Source organism: Dromiciops gliroides, chromosome 1 (assembly GCF_019393635.1).
Source record: "Dromiciops gliroides isolate mDroGli1 chromosome 1, mDroGli1.pri, whole genome shotgun sequence".
NCBI classification, from domain to species: domain Eukaryota; kingdom Metazoa; phylum Chordata; class Mammalia; order Microbiotheria; family Microbiotheriidae; genus Dromiciops; species Dromiciops gliroides.
Genome location: NC_057861.1, coordinates 701,458,078 through 701,479,198, shown reverse-complemented (window position 1 = coordinate 701,479,198; position 21,121 = coordinate 701,458,078). Strand labels below are relative to the sequence as shown.

Here is a 21,121-nt window from a genome sequence, read left to right as displayed (position 1 = left end):
TACCCTTATACTGGGCAGCTGGGTGGTACAGTGGATAGAACACTTTGGCCTGGAGTCAGGAAGACCTGAGTTCAAATTTGGCCTCAGACACTTCCTAGCTGTGTGACCCTAGGTGAATCACTTTACCTTGTTTACCTCAGTTTCCTTGTCTATCAAATGAGCTGGAGAAGGAAATGGCAAACCACTCTATTAACTTTGCCAAGAAAACCCCAAATGGGGTCATGTAGAGTTGGATAGGACTGAAAAGACTCAACAACAACAAGGATATCCTTTCTTAGTGGAGTCTTCAAAGAAGACTATTAGGGGTAGAGGTGAGAAAGGATTGCATACCAGGCATGGGGGAACCACTTGTGCAAAGGTGGAAAGTTGAAGATTAAACACTGTGTATGGGGGATGGCTACTAGGATAATTAACTGGGTCAGAGAGGCATCAGATGGAGGAATAGAAAATGAAGCTGGACAGATAAATTGTGGAGGGAACAGAGGAATATATATTTTACCCTGGAGGCTAGAAGGAGTCACTGAAGATTTTTTTAGAGTAGGAATGATATGGTCAGGTTGGTGTTGGGGGGGGGGGATACCAAGTTAGTAGTTGTATCAAAGACAGATCAGAGAGAGAGAAAACCTGGAAACAGGATGACCAATTAAGAGGCTATTTCAATACATCAGACAAGAGGTGATGAGGGTCTCAACTATGGCAGAGACTACATGAGTGAAAAGTGGGGACCCATGTAAGGGACCATTATTGAGGCCATATGAGGTCACTGGGGCTAGCTGATCCCTCGTACCCCTTCTAGCTCTCAGTTCTATGAGCTGATTGCTGTGACCATGAATACAAAAAGGTTCATTGCTTACAAAAAGCAGGACTCATAACCTCAATTACAAATCATGTGTCACTTTAAGAATCATTCACTTAGACAGGGATCCATCGGTTTGTTCTCTGAACACAAACAAAGTGAGTCTGGGACAAGGATCAAGACTTACAAGGTAAGAGGCAACTGATAAACAGAAAATTGGCAACAATAGCTTCTATTCATTGAATAGCTTATTTTGCTATTTTTTCCCCTTAGGCTCCATTGCAAAACAAAGCCAGATTTGTATCTGCAGAACATTCTTGTGGTAACTGGAAGAAATTATCACACCAACAAAACTGTCGGAAACATCTACTGCAGTGATGGCAGCAGTCCTCCTGTCAAAGAGCCTCTGTCATTTAAAAATTCTTGTAAAAAGAAAAAAAATGTGTGAAGAGATGCCCCCATTTAGAAATCAGACTGTGGTCCTGTTGAAAGGAAAGTATTAGCACCAGAAGCGGCCTAGAGAGTTGCTCGTGGAAGAGAGAAGCTTTTAGGAATGCAGTGAGGGGAAATCGGGACAATTTGACTTCAACTCAACAAGCCTTTAGAATAGACGCCTAATGACTTCGTGGTGGCTGAGCTCTGAAAGGTCAGTAGAGAATAACCTCTGACAGGTCCCACCAAATGGGAAGGGTCGCAAGTTCAAGGCCAGGGATGAACTGTTGGCCTGCCATCCAAGGGCCAGTCTAGCAAAATTTGGGGAAGTTCATCGACAAATGGCTGTCCATGAGAGGATGGGCAGTGAATCGTAGGGGCAGTCTGCAGAGGCCCAGAAGAAGCATCCGTACCAAGGAAACTGTAGAACCCTGGAGGACTGAAATGTACACTGAGCACTGTGTTAGTGGGGAGAGACAAAAATGACAAAGAAATAGTCTTTGCCTTTGCTAGCAGAGGGGACTGCCACAGAGAGAGAAGCTTCTGGAAAAGCATAAGATTTGGAGTTCAATCTCAGTTTCCTCATCTGTAAAATGAAAGGTTGGCTTCGACTGCCTCCAAAGTCCCTTTCAGCTCTAATTCTATGGTGCTAGGAACAAAATAACTATAACCCCGCCCCCCCCCCCCAAGGCTGGATCTTATAAGAAAGGAACAAACAAACAAAGGAAAAAACAAAGAATTATTCAAGGTCCAAGGAAGGAAAGCTTAGCGCTGATCTCTAACGAAAAAGTCTGTGTCACTTCTATAAATGGGATATTAATATAAATGTCCACTTCTCATTCGATCCTAAGTCAGCATAACCTTTCAGTTTTGCGAGTTATTATCTCAATTAAGAAGCAGGAGAAGTCAAGGGCTCTTAGTACTCAGGAAAATCTGGCACTTAGTGCTCTGACAATATCTGAGTGGCAAGGCTGAATGCTAAACATGATTTCTGTATTACGTTTCGTGAAAAAAAAAAATATTCCTTGTTTACTTTGCTAGCACCTAGTTTTTGTTGTTTAAAATAAAATTATGTTTGGTCATGCTGTGCTGTAAGCACATTGCCAGCTCCCCATCACGCAACTGCCAACTCCCCACCTCACATAACACATACACACAGTATGCCAGCATTGTTGCTTAAAGTATTCAATAATATTCCCATTTGGAAAGGGGAGGAGAGAAAGGAATGGAAGTGGTTTTGCCCCCACGTCCTCAGTGTATTTCCAGTCAGCTATCAACGTGAATAAAGGTGTTTAAAGGAGAATGGTGTCTAGTCAATGGTGAGTAGGAAGAAATAGGAGATTTTTCCTGGGCAAAACAGTTCCCAGAGAATAGGGAGGCCCTGGGATGTAGGGTTTCTGGTAACCAAGGGAAGAATCAGAGGGGTTGAAAGGAGGACCTGAGAATCCATATGATCTCCAAATGGGATTGGGCAAAGTTGCTATATAATTCTTCTGAGTTAGAGTTGAGGCAATAATCCACGTATTTCTATAGTTTTTATGTCACACAGAGTAATAGAGTAGCAAAGTTGGAAGGAACCTCAATGGTCACCTAGTCCAATCCATTCACAGAAGAAATCCACACTATGACATCCTCAATCCTAGCCTCTGCTTGAATGTCTCAAACAAGGGGGAGCCCACAACTTTCTTTTTCTTTTGCTTTGTTTGTTGCGGGGCAATGAGGATTAAGCGACTTGCCCAGGGTCACACAGCTAGTGTCAAGTGTCTGAGGCTGGATTTGAACTCAGGTCCTCCTGAATCCAGGGCTGGTGTTTTATCCACTGTGCCATCTAGCTGCCCCGAGCCCAAGACTTTCTGAGATAGCTCATTCCATTTTGGGGCCACGATATTTTTGGGGAGTTGTCACTGACATGAAGTCTAAATGTGTCACTTTGTAGCTTCCACTCCCTGCTCCTGGTCCTGCCCTCTGAAACCAATTCAGTTCTAATCCCTCTACCCTGTGATAGCTTTTCAAAGGCTTGAATTTCATTCCCACTCCCTGAGTCTCCTCTTGTCCAGGCTAAATGCCCTTAGTTCCTTCAACCAACCTCCCTATGGCATGGATTCAAGGACCTTGACTGTCCTTGTTGCTCTTCTCTGGAAGCCCTCCAGATAATCAGTATTCTTCTTAAACTATAGCATCCCAAAACTGAAAAACAACACTCCTGATGTGGTCTGACCAAGCAAAGGACTGTGGGATTGTCACCTCTCTAATCCTGGAAGCTAGGCACCATGGGAAAGAAAGCTTTTCAAATCCTTTCCCTTCCCCATTTGAATTTATATCCATATAATTTATCCAGTGGTTGCTTCAAAAGACCATTTGAATATCTGTCATGTATGTGAGGCATACATAGAGGTATTGGACCCAGTGACTGGCCTCAAGGGGCTTACTGTCTAGTTGTAGAAATTAAACTGAAAAGTTAAGCAATACCTGAAATGTCACAGGCAGTAAGAAATTAAGTGCTAAGTGACTGGCAAAAAAGGGAGAATTCACTGTTTGCTTAGTGGGAGAAGTTTAAAAATGCCTCTATTTCTTTGCATTCAGATTGTTTTTACATTTGATTATAAACTCCAATTGGGAAAAAACATGTCATTTTGAACAAACTGTTGTACAATAACACCTCACCCTAGAACTGTGTATAAGTAAGCTCCCTATGTGCTGATTTAGAGCTTTTTTTAAAGGAAAAAATACTGCTTGATTCTCTAGTATTAGCTTCAACAAGGCAGGAAAGACATAAAACATACCAATGTGGACATATAAAATTCTTAATCTCCTTCTGCATAAGCCTGTATTTATCTTTTCAAGACATAGCCATAGCAAAATCCATTATCTGCTGGGCCCCCGAGAGAATGTCTCTTTCTGTGGTACATCTAAGAGTAGGAAAGACAAAGTCTTCTTGGCATAATTCAAATTTGTGCTCCATTTGGATAATTAAATTCTTCTCGAGGACAGGGACTGTGTTTTATTCATCTTTGCATTTCCCTCAGTATTGAGAATAGGCTTCTCCACATAGTAGGCATTGAATGACAAGAATTGCTTATGTGTTTATAGAGATGCAGTTTGTCATACTAGATAAAGGGCTAGCCTCAAAGCCTGGAAGATCTGGGTTCAAGTCCTACATGTTACACATGACTGTGTGACCTGGGACAAGTCACTTAACCTCTAATTCCAGACAATCAATCAAGCAATTAATCAACCAATCAAGCAATTAATTAATTCCAGGCAATTCTCTAAGGCTGTAAGCTGCAGAAAAGGCATGAAATTCCCCCTTACCCTCCCAAGGGAGTTTCTTCACACAGAAGTTCCGCCACCTATGAAATGCCAAATCTAGTTCCTATCTCTTATGCGTATATGCATGCAGTCACATTATGCCATTTGGTCCTCTCAACATTGCTGTGAGATAGAGAGTATCAAGATTTCCAATAGGAAGGTAAGAAGTCTGAGAAAGAGAGAAATTCAGTGATTTTGGTCAAGGTCAAGGTCACGCAGCAAGAAGGTAGACTCAAGTCCACAGTTCTTGCCATTCGCTAATGTTTGCTGAAAGGACCGATCAATTACCTAATTAATGAAGTGCTCTGGAACATATACTCAACAGAACTCTGAAAGGTAACCTACTCAGCTCCATGCTGAATTTCCACATCTTTAGGACTTAGGAGGGAAGTTGGCAGCAGCTACTTAAAGGTTTTTTTCCGTCCCTGAATCATGCTTGTTTACAAACACTGATAGTTTGTTACCAGAACATCAATTGATTGAAGAAAAACATTTTCACTGCTAAAGCAAAACTAAACACGGGCGCCAGAAAACCTGAGCTCAGACCCCACCTCTGACACTTCGTAGCTGTCTGATGTTCAACAAGTCATTTCAACGCAACACGTCTCAATTTCTTTATCTTTAAAATCTGAACAAGAATATTTGTATTACTTATCTGGAGGGGAAAGTCACAAAGGGTAAGACTGGATCTGGGACCTTGCCTTTCACTAGCCCCCTCTTGGTCTTTGTGATTCCTGGTTTTTGACTCTGTTTCCATTTCAGACACTAGCTCTGGACTCCTGTTCTTTCGGCTCCCCTCTTCCCCCTCTTTTCTGACTCCTGCTAGCCTCGTTCACCCCCATTTTGTGTTGAAGGGCTCAGACTACAGGGTGTAGGTTCCTTCTCAGTGAAATGAATTGAATAATGGTACTTGAGTGACCTGAGATGGAATGTTAAATTTCCATCCTACGCACCAGTGAGATTAGGCTGAAGCAGTTAAGCTAGCGTGTCAAGCCTCTTCTACTGCCTGCAAAATCGAGAAACACGGCAATTAAGCAAATTGCAAGGCCGGAGCAGAGCAGGCGGGCTGATAATGGGCCAGCCATCATTCTGAACCAGGCCTGCTCTTGCCCTCTCTTAGGAGAGAGACAGAGAGAAAACGTGTGAGCATCATCCTGACTTCAAGTGTGCTTTTTGTTTCCTGCTTTTAATCTAACACGAGTCGTTGAGGGCTCTTTGCTCTGATGAAGTGAGCCTTACTCCAGAGTGTGAGAGTTTTAGTAAAATAATTGCCCGGCTGGGTCAGACATAAATCTCCACATGAAGTTGATTATTCAGTACTTGTTCCCGATGTCATCATTGTTTATAGACACTGATAGCTCATTAGTAGGACATCAGTCAATATAATGAAAGGCCTGGACAAGCATGGATTTGCCTTGATGTGTCCAGCCAAAATTGCTGAGGAGACAAGGAGAAGTGTAACCTCCGGCCTGACACATCGGAACAAGATCACCATCATGCAAGTGGATCGTTTTTCCCTGACAATGAAATGCCCTCCCTTCCTCCCCAGAGGCAGAGTCGCAAAGGTCTGTGTGTTTGAAAAGCTCATTGCCACAAAACCGGTTAAACAAGTCCTATCTGAGGGTAGCCTGTAACACTGTGGTGAGCTTATCTACCAAAACAAATGGTAGGCACCGGGTAGCTTACTAAGGGACAGTATCAGACACAGAAGACAGAGGCAGGCCCTTGTTCAAGCAGTTTGTCACCTAGCTGGGGAACTAACAGCTCAGCCTAGAGGTCTCCTAAAGCAGTGCTAATCACTATGTGAGAATTCATTGATACTGGATAAAATGGGTGCCAAAGCAGGTGTCTGAAGTAAGTAGCCTTCAAGGTTCACTAAGGCACCACCCACATAAAACTTTCCCTACTCTCCTCCCAGCTATTAGGGCCCTTTCCCTCTTAAAATTATTTTGTATTTACCTGTATGTGTGTATGTCTGTGTGTGTATATGTGTGTGTGTGTGTGTGTGTGTGTGTGTGTGTGTGTTCTGCCACCACCTTGCCCAAATAGACTATAAGCCCTCTGAGAGAAGGGTTTCACTTTTAGCTTGTGAATTCCCAGCATCTAAGACACTGGCTTGTATGTGTTGTGTATTTAATAAATGTCTGTTGAATGGAATTTACTAGATTGATGATGTAAATGTTTTTCTTTTTTTTTTTTAAACCCACTAAGATTTGGAGAAAGAGAAACATTAATCTTCGTTGTATAGAAGAGGAAAATTCTTATCTATTGCACAAATGGAAGAAATTACTAGAGACAAAACAGATGGATAGAATTATATAAAAATAAAGAATTTTTGAGCATGTGTGTGTTACCCAAGGGCCTGTCCTTGGCCTCTTCTCTCTACATGCTGTCCCCTCGCAATCTCATCTACTCCCACGGCATTAACTATCACTTCTACACAGATGTCTCCTGAACCTATATCTTATGCCATATTCTAAATTTCAGACCCACCTCTCCAACTGCCTTCACCAGACCGACTTGGAATCCTGGGATCATTCCACTGGAAGTATGTCTTATGACTCGATCCAATTCAATTCAACAAACATTTCTCCAATACCCACTATGTGCTGGGCATCACACTGAGCATGGCAGGTACAAAGACAGAACCACAACAATCTCAGGGAAGGCCTCTATTCCACATGGCCAAAGCTGAGCTGTTTTATCTTTCTCCTCAAATTTACTCCTGTTTCTAACTTCAAGCCCCTGTTATTTACCAGGTCTCTCATCTGTGGAAGCTTGCTTTTGGCTCTGACTCTTCCCTCTCCCTCACCTCTCATGTGATTTACCAAGTCCTAGTGATTCCATTTCCATTTGTCTTCTCTGTTAGCTTTCTCCTGGACTATGCTCCTACTACAATAACCCTACTAGGGTAAGACCTCAAGACCACCCACCCAGTCCATGGTAATAGCCTCTTAAACCCCCTTCAAACCATCCTTGACACTGCTGCCACAAAATCTTTCCCGTATTTAGATATGGTCATATAATTCCTCTGCTTCCTATGGCTTCCAAGGAAAGTTCAAACTACTTTGCCTAATATTCAAGGCCTTCCACAATCTGAAATTACTCTGTTTCCTTCCTTTTCTTATGTTAGTACCCTTTGCATATACTATATTCTAGCCAAATTGGTACGTTGCCACCCAACTGTGTCATGTTCCCCCTTTCTACTGGTTCAAACATTATTTTTTAAAAATATGTAATTTATTTTTATTTTCAAGTCATGGAACAAAACAAGCATTTCCATAACACAATACAATAAAAAAGATGATTGCACATGAAACTGCAAATCTACCATGTACAACTTGCTATTCCTTCTAAATATACAACAAAGTTATCATGTACATTTTTCCATTTTTTCTTTCCTCCCTCTGCCCTAGAGATGGCTACCATTAGACACAAATGGATATCTATCCATCCATCCATCCATCCATCCACCCACCCACCCATCATCTATCTATCTATCTACCTATGTGCATACATATGTATATATATATATATCATTATTCTATACATACTTCTACTTATCAACTCTTTCTCTGGATGCAGATAGCATCTGTCTAATTTCAAACATTGTTTTCTATGTTTATACCATTTTACACCTCCTCTCCTTTTCCTCTTAAATTCTGATCCCTTCTTTTTTGTTGTTGTTGTTGTTGTTGCAGGCAATGGGGGTTAAGTGACTTGCCCAGGTTCACACAGCTAGTTAAGTGTCAAGCGTCTGAGGCCGGATTTGAACTCAGGTACTCCTGAATCCAGGGCCGGTGCTTTAACCACTGCACCATCTAGCTGCCCCCTGATCCCTTCTTTAAGGCCCAATTCATTATGCCACCTTTTCCAGGAAGTCTTCCCTAATTAAAAATTACTGTCTCTCTCAGGTCTGTTTTGAACCTCAAAAATAGATATCATGTAATATTTTGTTTTGTAGTTATGTGTGTTTGTGTCTTATCCTAATCACAAACTGTTTCTAGATTATGTTTTATTAAAACTCAATATTCCTTTCAGGCCTACCACAGTAGTCTGTACACAAAAGATGTTTAAGAAATGTTTTTAGAATGAATGATTGAATAAGCAAAAAATCATGTACCAAAAAGAAAAAGAAAAACTGGGGAAACATTCTGTGGTAAACTTTGGATACAAATCTGATATCCCTACTCTATAAGAATTTGATACAAATGTATAAGGACAAGATCCATTTCCCAGGACACAAATGATCAAAGTAAATGGATGGATCAGGCAATTTTCTTTTTTGTTTGTTTTTGTTTTCAGACAATTTTCAAAGAAAAAACACGTTAAGAATTTGTCATTGAAAGATTTCTCATACTCCCTAATAATCAGAGAAATACAAGATGAAACAATTCTCTGGTATAGCCTTACTTAAACCCACCAAATTGACAAAGATAATTAAAAATGATAAAAGCAGGGCTGACAAAACCAAGCTAATGGTTACCCTGCTGATGAAACGATGAATTGATGCAAAGTTTTTGCAGTAACCAGCCAAGATGCAAAAGGCATTTCAAAAGTTATCATGAGCTTTGACCCAGTGATCCTATTATGAGGACTAATATCCTAAGGAAGCTATTAAAAGATAGAAAAATCCCATCAGTTCTGTGCTAAAATATTCATAGCAGTGTAATGCACAATAGCTAATAACTGGAGGAAAATGATATAGCCATTGACTGAGGAATGCCTGAACAAACTGCATTTTATCAATGAAATAGAATGCTACCATGCAATTTAGAAATAAATAATATTTTTAAATGGAAAGACATTAATGAAAACAAAATTAGAGTAACACATGACTACAAACATATGGATATATACACACATAAAATGTATATGTACATATATAAAATGTATACATGTATGTGTATATGGGGGTGTATCACCCTTACTGGGCATGCCCCTAATATGCACTTGCAGGTTATATACCCAGGAGGTGACTATTCCCAGGTTAAAGGTAACCTGTGGGTTTGAGTTCTTAAACCTTTACTATTCCGAGGACATGATTAGCTCAAAGCAAAGGCATTTACTGAGATGGACTAGTGAGAAAAATAGCCATATGACATTTTCCCCACATTCCTGGGAAACACTCTATTATCAGTACACTCAGCATTAGCAGGACAAGTGAGCAGATACATCGAGTACACTGGTACTAACTCTTTGTGGCCCTATGGAGTTCCAACGGTCTTTCTCTTCTTGTGGGGTCCTCTGGGCCATTTCCTTGCTGGGAAGTTTGCTCATCTGAGCTCCATGGGCCTATTCCTTTCCATAACTACACTGCTGACTTCCAAGGCTAATTCTCAAATCTATAGCTTTCTCTGCACTGTTGTCTATGGTCCAGTCCAGCCCCTCCCAGCTGTCTTTGGCTTTGATTCTACCATTCCCCTCTGCTAGAGGCATGAGAGAAAAGGCAGATAGAGGATCCCACACCTCTCCACAGCTGGGTTCTTCTTTAATAGCTGGCTTTCTTCTCTGCTTCCAGGGGTCACACTCCTTAAGGCTGCCCAGTGTCTTAATGTTTTTTAAAGAGTCACCAGAGATGTGGTTGATCCTTTAGAGTCAATAGCTAACAAGTCATCTAATTCAATCAAGCTTGAAGACTTCACACTTTGGAGTAACAAACATGCCCTTATTCTATGAAGTTAATAATAAACTTCTTTATTCTTCATTCTTATCATCTGATTGTTTCTGATACTTGCCCCCCTTACCCCTGTAATTACATCAGTGGAGGTTGGAGATAATCAGTGTGCAGATAAATTCACCTCCACCCTCTACACTATATGTAGCTCACACTTATTGATTTAAGGTTCACAAGGCATTTTCCTCAGAGCAATCTCATGAGGTAGTTAATGTGAGCATTATTATCCCCATTTTAGAGATGAGGAAATCAAGGCTTAGAGAAGTAGTAAAGCTAGAAAGTGTTATAGCTGAGATAGCTCTTCTAACTCTGAGTCCAAAGGTCTTCACCTCACACCAAATGATGCAAGGCTTTCTAAGTACACAAATGAAAAAAAAATCAAAAAGAGACACAAAGCAAATAAAATGTTGTCACTGTGTTGGTAAAACATGCTTTTTTCTGTTATCAAAATGTAAACAGTTTGGAATTTGTGATTTTAAGGGTAATTTTATTCTTCTTTTTGTTGGTTTAATTATTCATTCCATTTTATTTTATTTCATTTATTGTTTTTAAAAGTTTAAAAATCAATATTTAAAAGGGGATAGGTTCTAGAGATTTCCAGGAATAGGGGAATCTGGAACTATCTGCAAAGGAAGAAAGATTGAGAGGAGAACTCAGACCTGCTTTTCCTCCAATTGTAGATAGCTTTACTCATTCCTAACAGTAACAACTATTTTAATATAACACCTATGATGTATAATGTATATTACATAATATAATATGTAATCAATGGGAGAACTCCCATTTTTATAGTGCTTTAAGGCTTATAAAGTATCATATTAATTAAAGTTATCATGATTGTGATCATCATCAATATTATTATTACTCCTATCAGCCAAAGCTCCTTTCCCAAAACCTAAATACAATAACAAAAAGGTTGGATTTGCTATCAAAAGACCCTGGTGCCACAAATTATCCATAAGGTCTAGGGTTCATCACTTACTTCCCTGGACCTCAGTTCCCTCTTCAGAAAATGAGGGAGTTGGACTAGGTGACACTTGAAGTTCCTTCTAGCACTTAATTTCTTTGTCCTGTGATCGTAATAACCTGGGACATCAGCTACAAAAACTCTATAGATGCCGACAAACCTTGATAGCTATTGGCCAGATTAACTCCCCTTTGGGGAGGACTCTTAAGTCCATATTTCCAACTGTGACTCTTCTTCTGAGTTCCAGACAACATTTCCAAACCCCTGTAGACCAGTTAGCCTATATGATCCCAGAGATCCCTTCTGAATCTCTGTCAGTCTCCATACCTGGAGAAGCTATTGACTCCTCAAAATTGGGATGTTCCCCAAACAACCTCCCCACTTTCTCATATTAAAACTTTCTTCTCTTCCTGAGTTCCCTATTTCTGCCAAGAGTGCTACCATTCATCCTCCCAGTCAACCATGCTCACACCTTCAGTCATTTTTAAATTTTTCTTTCCCCCTTGACTCCTGTAACTAAATCCTGTTGATAATTGCCTTCCCAGTCTCTCTCAGATTTATTTCCTTTCCAAGCTACTACCAGAGTTCACTTGCCTTTACCTGGATGAGAATTTCCTCTCAGGACAAGTCTTGCTTCTCTTTTTTTCTTTTTTCTTTTTTCTTTTTTTTGCAGGGCAATGGGGGTTAAGTGACTTGCCCAGGGTCACACAGCTAGTAAATGTCAAGTGTCTGAGGCCGGATTTGAACTCAGGTACTCCTGAATCCAGGGCCAGTGCTTTATCCACTGTGCCACCTAGCCGCCCCCCTTGCTTCTCTTTAATCCACCCTACACAATTCTGCCAGGTTAATTTACCTAGATCAAGCACACATTACTACTTAAAAACATCTGTTAGTTCTCCATTCCTTACCAGATAAAGTCCAAAGCTCTCATCCAGGCATTGAGGGCCATAATCTGTCTTGAATAGTATTTTCCATCCTTATTTTAATATTATAGTTATACATTATATTTACATATGATATTACCACCCTTCACATACCCTCTACTATAGTAAAACTAGGCTTCACACCATTCCTCAAGGTGTGAAAATTACCAAATTTTCCTTCTGAGCTCAAAAGAAATGAGATGCACAAATGTAGAGCCATCTCCACTCCAAATGTTCATATGGAATATTTGTATGCAACCTGTGACAGAGCCTTCTGAGATCATATTGGTCTTACCAGTCACAGTCAGACACACCATATATTGTCCCCAGTACAGTGAGGTCATTTTGATGGTCTTAGAGAATGAAGGACAACAACCAACCAAGTTTTTCAAGCTCTACATTTTTGTTCATGCTGTTCTGTCTACCTTTTGTTGTTGTTATTGTTGAGTCATTTTTCAGTTGTGTCCGACTCTTCATGACCCCATTTGGGGTTTTCTTGGCAAAGATGACTGGAATGGTTTGCTCTTTCCTTCTTCAGCTCATTTACACATGAAGAACAAGGTTAAATGACTTGTCCAGGTTCACATAGCTAGTAAGTGTCTGAAGTCAAATTTGAATTCAGATCTTCCTGACTCCAGGCCCAGCACCCTATCCACTGCACCACCTAACTGTCCATCTGTCTACCTAAAGAGCATCTTATCCTTTCTGTTCCCCACTGCTGTCTTTGCCTATTCAGACTATGCCTATCCTTTGAGGCCCAATGCAAATATGTCTTCTTCCATGAGGCTTTCCCTGATTTTTCCAGCTTGAATTTTCCCTGATGACCACACATAACACTTTGTACCTCTCTTAGGCACCTAATATGTTCTAGTTAAGACTCAGAACCTGAATTAAATTGTAATATACTTGAGGGCAAGGATCACACCTTATCATAAGACATAGCATGGTACTATGAAAGGAGCACTGGACTTGGAATCAGGAAAGATCTGGGTTCAAATCCTACCATACCAGCCATGCTACTAACAGCAATCCATCTCTAAGCCTTGTTTCCCTTATCTATAAAAACAGGCACATCTACCTCACAGGGTTTGCTTAATGATGAAATAAGATAAGGTATGTAAAGCTTTTTGTGTGCTCTAAAGCATTATATCATTGTCAGCTACTGTTATTGTCTCTGTCATCACCATTATTGTTGTCATCATCATCATCTTCCCCCATACTGGGGTAGTGCATAGAGACCTGAGTTCAAGTTTCACCCTGGACACACGCTGACTGTGTGACCCTAGGGAAAAGCTTCTCAGTGCTCCAAGCAGCTTGCCAAGACTAGACGATGCGGGCCTGCATGGGCGGAGGGAGTTTCCTTAACGGCTAGTTCTCTATGCTATTGGACATTACAGGTTCACTCCCCGTCATCAACATCATTGCCATAGTCGTTATCGTTTTTATTGTTCCTTTTTCTATCCCTCTCAGCACATGGCAGTGTACATAATGAATGTTTGCTAAGGGCACGGCCTCCAGACTCCATCCCCTGAAGAGATAGCCACACAGGAGAACGGAAATGAAGAATGGAGCCAAAGCTTCCATGCATTTAGACAGTATAGAAATCTCAGAGGTTCTGAATCTGGAGTCTGTGAACTTTAAACAAAATGTTTTGATAACGTTATTTCAATATCATTGGTTTCTTTGTAATTCTGCATATTCTAGTTTATGTATTTAAAAATCTGATTCTGAGAAAGGGTCTATGTAAGTTTCACCAGACTCTCCAGGGAGACAGAAAGAACTAGATCATTCAGCATAGAATGTTGGAAGAAGCTGTGGACAGAAGGTCAGTCAAGAACATGTCAGAGTCTCTTCATTACAATCCTGGTGCTGCCATTGACTAAGGTGGATGAGCTGGGGTAGATTACATGCCTCTCTGCACTCACGTTCTTCATCTGTAAAATAAGGCTGTTGGAATAGACCATCCCTCACATTTTCTCCACATCTCAGTCCTTTGGTCCTGTGATCTGGGTTTGAATTCTGGCTTTGCTGTTGACCATCTGGGTTATTCTGGGCAGATCATTTTTCCCCAGCTGGGTTTCAATTTCTTTATCTCTAAAATTAGGGGAATAAGCTAGTTTCTAACTTTCTTTCCTGTTCTAAATCTTATTAATTTCTCAGCCATGTTCAGTGATTTTTCTGGGAACTTAATACAGCCCAGGAAAACTGCAAGGAGACTGATTGTGCCCGTTACTAACTATCCTTGCCCTACCGTCATCCCATCAACCCAACACACTTATGATTGAATAATACTTTTGCTGTTTATATTATTGTGCTCAAACCAGAGCACTGTCCCTCTCAATGAACTTCCTAGCTAATAGAACTCTAAGAGTTTGCCACCAAGAGATGAAAAACTTTTCCTTTCATTTCTTTGCCATCCTTTCATTTGTGGATCAAAGAACTCACCGGCGTATTACTAATTTGTACGGACACTAAAACCAGGGCATTTAATTCTCTAATCTCCAATGCAGTGGAACTACAATCTAGTGGACAGTTAATGATTAATTAGTATTATACTCCCTGACAACTTTGTTTCTCTCTCTCTCTCTCTCTCTCTCTCTCTCTCTCTCTCTCTCTCACACACACACACACACACACACACACACACACACACACACACACACACACACACACACACACACACACATTTCCTGTACAGGAAATCTTTAGGCTGGTGCCAGGACTGGGTTAGAAAGGATGCCAGACTGTTCCTCGATTTTTGGAAAATGTTTATAGAGATGGAAATAGCCATTCTTGAACAGGTGGTCTCAGCCTGAACAGCTGCCTTAAAAGTTCACACCTCTAAGGAGAGGGATAAATGCTATTCATTGAACCTGAGTTTTCATACACCTAAACACAGAGAGCAACCAGAGGCAATGTATAGCAATGCTAGCTGTAATGCTGAAGGATATATAAGAAGAAGCCAAAACAAAACAGAAATGGGGCAGGGGGCACTTATGGGTGGTTTGACAACACTAGACCAGGTGATGAGTCCACCAGATAGGAAATTTTCCCTTTCCCCTTGTCCTTTGACCAATCAGACTTCATAAATTATCTCTGCTCTGCACAACATAAACAAACAGAGTTTTTCCTGTTTGCCTTTAGAGGAGACAAAATAGCACACCAGCTGCCTTTTCATTTAGAGAGGAATGTCCATTTCTTTTGGCAAGATGAATCTTTAATGGAAAAGGCAAGAAGTAGTTGAGCTAGTTTGAACAAGAAGGAAATAAAACATGCCAGGCAGTTTCCCCTCACAAATAACATATTTCTGCTTCCTGAACCACGTAATCAAAGAGAGCAATACAGGCAAAGGATTAAGAAGAGGGAAGCCTTCCTATCCCCTTAGCTGATTAGGTGATTACATCCAATCAAGGGATTTGATTTTAAATTAATGTCAATGTGTGGCAGGGAACCCACTCAAGTACAAGAGGGGGGGAAATTCATGAACATGTGGAATATTTTTTTAATTGGCAGATGGTGGAATTTGTATTCTTGTTGTTACAGTGAAAATAGATTTTTATTTCCTAAGTTTAAAAATCCCCTTAGAGTATTAATTTTTTAATATTTAATCCCTGCCTAAGAGTTGGAAGTATCACTGAATTCTGATAACTTTAAACCACCCCAGAACAACAGTGTAAAACTCCTTAGCCTCTGTCTACTTAAATTAAATGGAACCAGAAGTTAAAATGGAGCAGACCAATAGCTTTTATTTCTACATCATCCCAAACATATCACTTAGCAGCACTCACCTTGGCATCCCTTTGGGCTTCCAATATCTGCAGAAGAGATACTGCCCATCTGCATTGACCAGATGGGGAAGGCCCTCATAAGGGACATTCTGGGGTGTCCGCCTAGTAGAACTTTCCTCGGGCATTTTGGCAGCCTCTTCAGGACCTTAAAAGAAAAAAAAAAGGCACGCCTAAATGAAGAGATCTTAGCAAAACACTCCTAAGCAGGGGAAGGGGGTCCTGTCTACATAGATTCAAAGTCAGTAGCATTTTAAGGAAATCAGTCAAAAAAAAAAAACACAAACCAAAACAAAACGTCACTCCATTTCAAAGATGATGGGGGGGGGGGAGATGATGTCCCCCTCCGACTGCTAAGACAGAGGACACATTTGTTTTAAGAAAATGTTCACTTTATTTAAATTTTCAAAAAAAGTCGTTACATCTCCCCCCCTTCCCATCTGTGTTTATTTTTAAATCATTTCAGGAAACTTAATCTTAAAGGGTATTTTAGCTGTAATCAAGTGGCAATTATAGGCACCGCTATGGATGCAAGGACCCAGCTGCATCTCAAGATTCATCTCTCTTTAAAAAAAATCTCTAAAGAACAGCAAAGGGACAAAATAATGAGGTGAACGATACTGTTATTATCATTTCTACCATCCGACACACACACGGGCTAGGATGACAAACCTGTTTCCATCGTGTGAGGTTTTGCATTCCAGAGAGAAGACAGCACCAGGAAATCAAATCCGAGCAAAGAAAAAGCTTTCCCCCATCACTGCTGTCACACGGTAACACCCAACCAAATATTTAGCGCTCCCTCCAGCCCCCCTCCCCCCACCCCACCCCCAAATCATGCCTTTCTGTTTCTTGGAGTGTACGCCTTAAAGCCTGCTCCAAGCTCAGCTCCCGGTGACAGTCTCTCTCTCTCTCTCTCTCTCTCTCTCTCTCTCTCTCTCTCTCTCTCTCTCTCTCTCTCTCTCCCCCTCCCTCCCTCTCCACTTTCTGCTCTCCCTCTCCGTCTCTTCTCTATTTCCCCTCTCCCTTCCTCTATTCCCCTCCTTGCTCCCCTCTTTCCCCCCACTCTCTTTTTCTCTTTATCCCCTCTTCTACTACTTGTTCATCTCATCACTTTCTCTGAACAAATCCCCTTGTTTGAAAAGGGAGAGGCAGGGAAGAGACACTCAAGGGGAGAATTAAGCTTCTCTCCAGCCCAAAAGGTGCCTTGTCCGCACACACACACACACACACACACACACACACACACACACACACACACACACACACACTCACACACACACACACACACACACACACACACAGCTTTCTTGCCCCTGTAAGAAAGTTCTCTCTGCAGGTTGCTCTGCAAACTTTACTTCCTTCCTGTCTCTGATACAGGGGGAATACAAGTGACTCCTGTAGCTGTCATTCGAAAATTCAAAAAGAAGTGGGGGAAAAAGTAGGGCCAAGCCCGGAATTCGTCCAGTGCCTCAGCAGCGGGTAGCTATGAGAGCGGCCGGCGTCCAGAGGGCAAGTTCATCCGGTAGCCTACAAGGATACCGGGCTGAGCAGGAGAGAGGGCAGGAGGAAGAGGGGGAGAGAAGGCTAGGAAGATAGCGCTTGGTTTGAAAGGCAACCAGGACTCCAGGCGTCAGATGCAGCAGGCTGCCTGCCACGCTTAGCAGGCAACCAGGCTTGAATGCAATGCAGTCTCGGAGAAGGAGAGGAGGAGGAGGAGGAGAAGGCGCCCTGTGCTTGGCACTGGTATTGCTGAGCCGCGGAAAAGGGAGTTTACCCGTGGCTGGGCGGCCGGGCGCGCTGCGGCTGGGCTATGCTGCGGCTGCTGTTGCTGCTGCTGTTGCTGCTGCTGCCGCCGGAGCCGGGGGCCTCCTTCTCCGCCGGGCGGGCAGGCTGGGCTCGGGCAGAGGCAGAGGCAGGGGCGCTCGCGGGCTGGGCTCTGCTCGCCGCTCCTCCGGGCTGCGGCTGCTGAGGCTGCGGCCGCTGCTTCTGCCGCCGCTGCTGCTGCGCTCGCTCGTTCGCTCGCTAGCTCGCGTGCATTGAGGGGAGGCGCTGTCTGCGGCCGCTACTTTATTCTAGGGCGAGGGCAGGGCAGCGCCAGCCGCTCTGCGGCCAGGATCCTAGGCTTGGCCAGCGCACAGAGGAGGCAGGCGCACTGGGGCCCGGCCTGGGGAAGTGGGTGGGGATGAGTCCGAACCTGTAGCAAGCCGGGGCCGGGCCGGGGCGTCTGGCCGCCCTCGAACCTGCAGGGGAGGGAGGCGAGTGGGGGAAGCGGGGCCCGGGGCCGGCGCAGGGGCGGCCACCCCGCCTGCGGTACCCACGTTCTGTCCCGGAGCCAAGCCTGCTCTAATCCAGCGCGATCAGGAAGCCGGGGCTCAGGCTGCAGCAGCTCCATCCCAGCTCGGGTGCCCGGCTCCTCGGGGTAAAGCAACCTCCCTGCTGGCGGGGGACAATGCCCATGTGAGTCACTCGCTAATTAATAGAAGAGGATTCCGAGCTTCTCTTAATTAAGCCTGGGCCCTCTCGGTGTCTTAAAACACACATACATGGAGCTAAAAAACATAATTTAATAAGCATCAGGGCCGACCAATCCCAGGCAGAAAGGGTGGAGGCAGCTGAGCCATCCCTACAAAGATACAAAGCCTCAGCCCCCTTGCATCCCTCCTGGTGCCGAGGGGGGCACAGAAAGCACAGGAGAGTATTTCTTCCCTAAGTCCGTCCGCACAGGCAAAGCATCAGAGAACAAGGATTCAGGGAATTCAGCAAGGTATGTGGTCATGAGAGTGCAAGAGAGGATTGCTTGTTCCTTACTGGCTGCTTCAAACCAAACCAACCCAAACCAACTCTTGATATCAGAGTAGATGGGCCGAATACTCAGTTTCTCCTCGTCCTGTATAAGAAGAGGCAAGATCTGATTTTTAAGACCTTAAAAAATAAGTTCCATAAAATCCACCTCAGGATTTTTTCTCTATGCAGCACAGTCTTGTGACCAAGTAATGGAAAGAGCCCTGAACAGGGGAGACTTGGGGTCCGGGCCCAGCTCTGCTTCTGGCCTCCAGTATAACCACAGGCAAGTCCCTTCCTCTCCCTGAGTCCTAATTTTCCTCCTTTCTTAAATGAAGGAGTTGGTCTAAATAATCTCCAAGTTCCCTCCAACTCCAGTCCTAAAATAACATCAGAACTCTTCCAGCTCCAACATTCTGGATTTGAAGGTTATCTCACAGCTTGTTCTCTGCTCAACTTGATCATAATATCTTGGAAGGTCCCTTCCAGATTTAACATCCTATCTTCTAAAGTCCCACTCAGCTTGAACATTGTATGTTTTAAGGTCCCTTCTACCCCTGACGTTCTATGTTCTAGGACCCTTTTCAGGTGTAACATTCTGTATTCTAAGACCTCTTTTCAAATCTGACGATCTACGTGGTAAAGCCCCTTCTAATATTAATAACACTCCAAGTTCTTGAACCCCTTCAAGCTCTGACATTTCATATTCTAATGTCCTTTCCAGCCCCGACATTCTATGCTCCTATGTTCTAGGTAGGATCCCTTCCAGTCCTGGCATTCTGTATTCCATGGCTCCTTACAATCTAAGGTCCCTTACAGCTGTGACAGTCGATGTTCTAAGATCCTTCCTAATGCAGACATCATGGGTTCTAGGGTGTTTTCCAGCTCTAATATTCTATGGTCAAAAGTCCCATCCAGATCCAACATGCTGTGTTCCAAAGCCCCTTCCAATCTTTGTGTTCTAAGGTCCCTCACAGTTCTATACATTCTTTATTGTATGGCCCTTTTCAGCTCTGCCATTCAATGGTTCTGGGGTCCCTTCCAGGCATGACATTTTATGTTCTAAAGTCTCTTCTAGCCTTGATATGCTCCATCCTAATGTCCCTTCTAGCTCTGACAATGTTTAATTGGCAGAATTTTACTCGATACATTCAAAAGAGAACTCTAATGATTTATCTTAAAGTGGGATCTCAGAGAAGACGATAATTAAGCACTTGATAAAGTTTTCTACAGGGATTACATTTAAAAAAAAAATCAAAGTATAATCTGGTGGATAGGGAAGGAGCTTGAGTCTCAAGAGACTGAATTTCCCAACTAGACTCTGTATTAAATTTGATAAGTCACTCTCTTGTTTGGTGCCTTTAAAAAAAAAAAAACTATCCATAAAATGAAGGGAAGAAATGTCAGCACCATGAAAGAAAATGGATTTGGAGGTTTCAGACTTTGAGCAAATGGAAGCTTCCATGGGCCACAATGGCCTAATTTGTAAAATGAAAGGATTAGATTAGACGGTTTTCAGGGTCCCTTATGGCTCTAAATCTATGATCCCATGATCTCATTAGAATAAGGTGAAAGAGAATTTCCTCAGGAAAAAAAAGTGTTATTTTCAAGGCACAAAGAAGCAACTAAATTTGCTAAAAACCTCTGCAGTTTGCAAGACACTCTAACCTTCAGCATCAGGTTGGTCCTCAATACCCCTGGGAGGTAGGAATACTTTTTATAAAGAATTCTCCTTTGTACAAAGGATGAGAATTTAAATTCATTAACATGTGTCATCACAGAAAAGAAGGCTTTCCTTTATAAATTTTCCAGGATGTTCTCTGCCTATAAAGACAGACACCATTATTTCAAGGCAAGAATATAATACACTGGCAAAAGCTCTGGGATTAGAAGTCAAAAGACCTGAATTCTGGTCCCAGTAATTTACTCTATGAACATGGGAATTTAAGTCACTTGCCTTCAGTGGGCCTCAGTTCCTTCCCCAATAACATAAAAAGAATTAGGCTAGATGATCTCTAAGGTCCCTTCTCATTCCAGTCAGCTATGAATCCATAATTGCAACTGAACAGTGTAAGTCCCTGGAGCCTAGACAATAGCCAAAGGTACTTTACTGACAATCCCCATATACCAGGGATGAGAAGAAAGTAATTGGTTCTCTGTAGTTATTTGTGAATTATGAATCTTTTATTAACGTGGTCCCTGGAGAACTTGCATTGGTGGGATTAGTCTGTTAGAAACAGAAAGTTTTAAAGAACAGAAAGATAGTATAGAGTAGAAGCCTAGAAGGCAGTAAATATGCTCTCCAGCTTGGACACTGACTAACTACATTAACTAGAACAAATTCCTTCTCCTTGTGGGTTTCATTTTCTCCCTTGTTATTCACTTACATTTATAAGGTCCTTTAGGGTTTGGAAAATACTTACCACTCTGTGTGGTAGCCACTATGAG

General features: G+C 42.3%; 1 protein-coding gene across 3 annotated transcripts in view; it reads right to left on the bottom strand.

Annotated features, from left to right (window-relative positions):
• Positions 1-18,613, bottom strand: part of MGLL (monoglyceride lipase) — a 156,569-nt gene extending 137,956 nt beyond the window's left edge. The window contains exons 1-2 of one of the 3 annotated variants that reach the window (XM_043982062.1): positions 18,211-18,613; positions 15,893-16,037 (exon numbers count right to left, since the gene is read on the bottom strand). In XM_043982062.1, coding sequence (XP_043837997.1) covers positions 15,893-16,017 — 125 coding nt within the window. In that variant the 5' untranslated portion in view covers positions 16,018-16,037; positions 18,211-18,613. Of the gene's footprint in view, positions 1-15,892; positions 16,038-16,561; positions 16,717-17,666; positions 18,109-18,210 lie in introns of those variants that run through there. The other 2 variants (XM_043982052.1, XM_043982043.1) reach the window with 2 other exon arrangements.
• Positions 18,614-21,121: the final 2,508 nt, after the last annotated feature.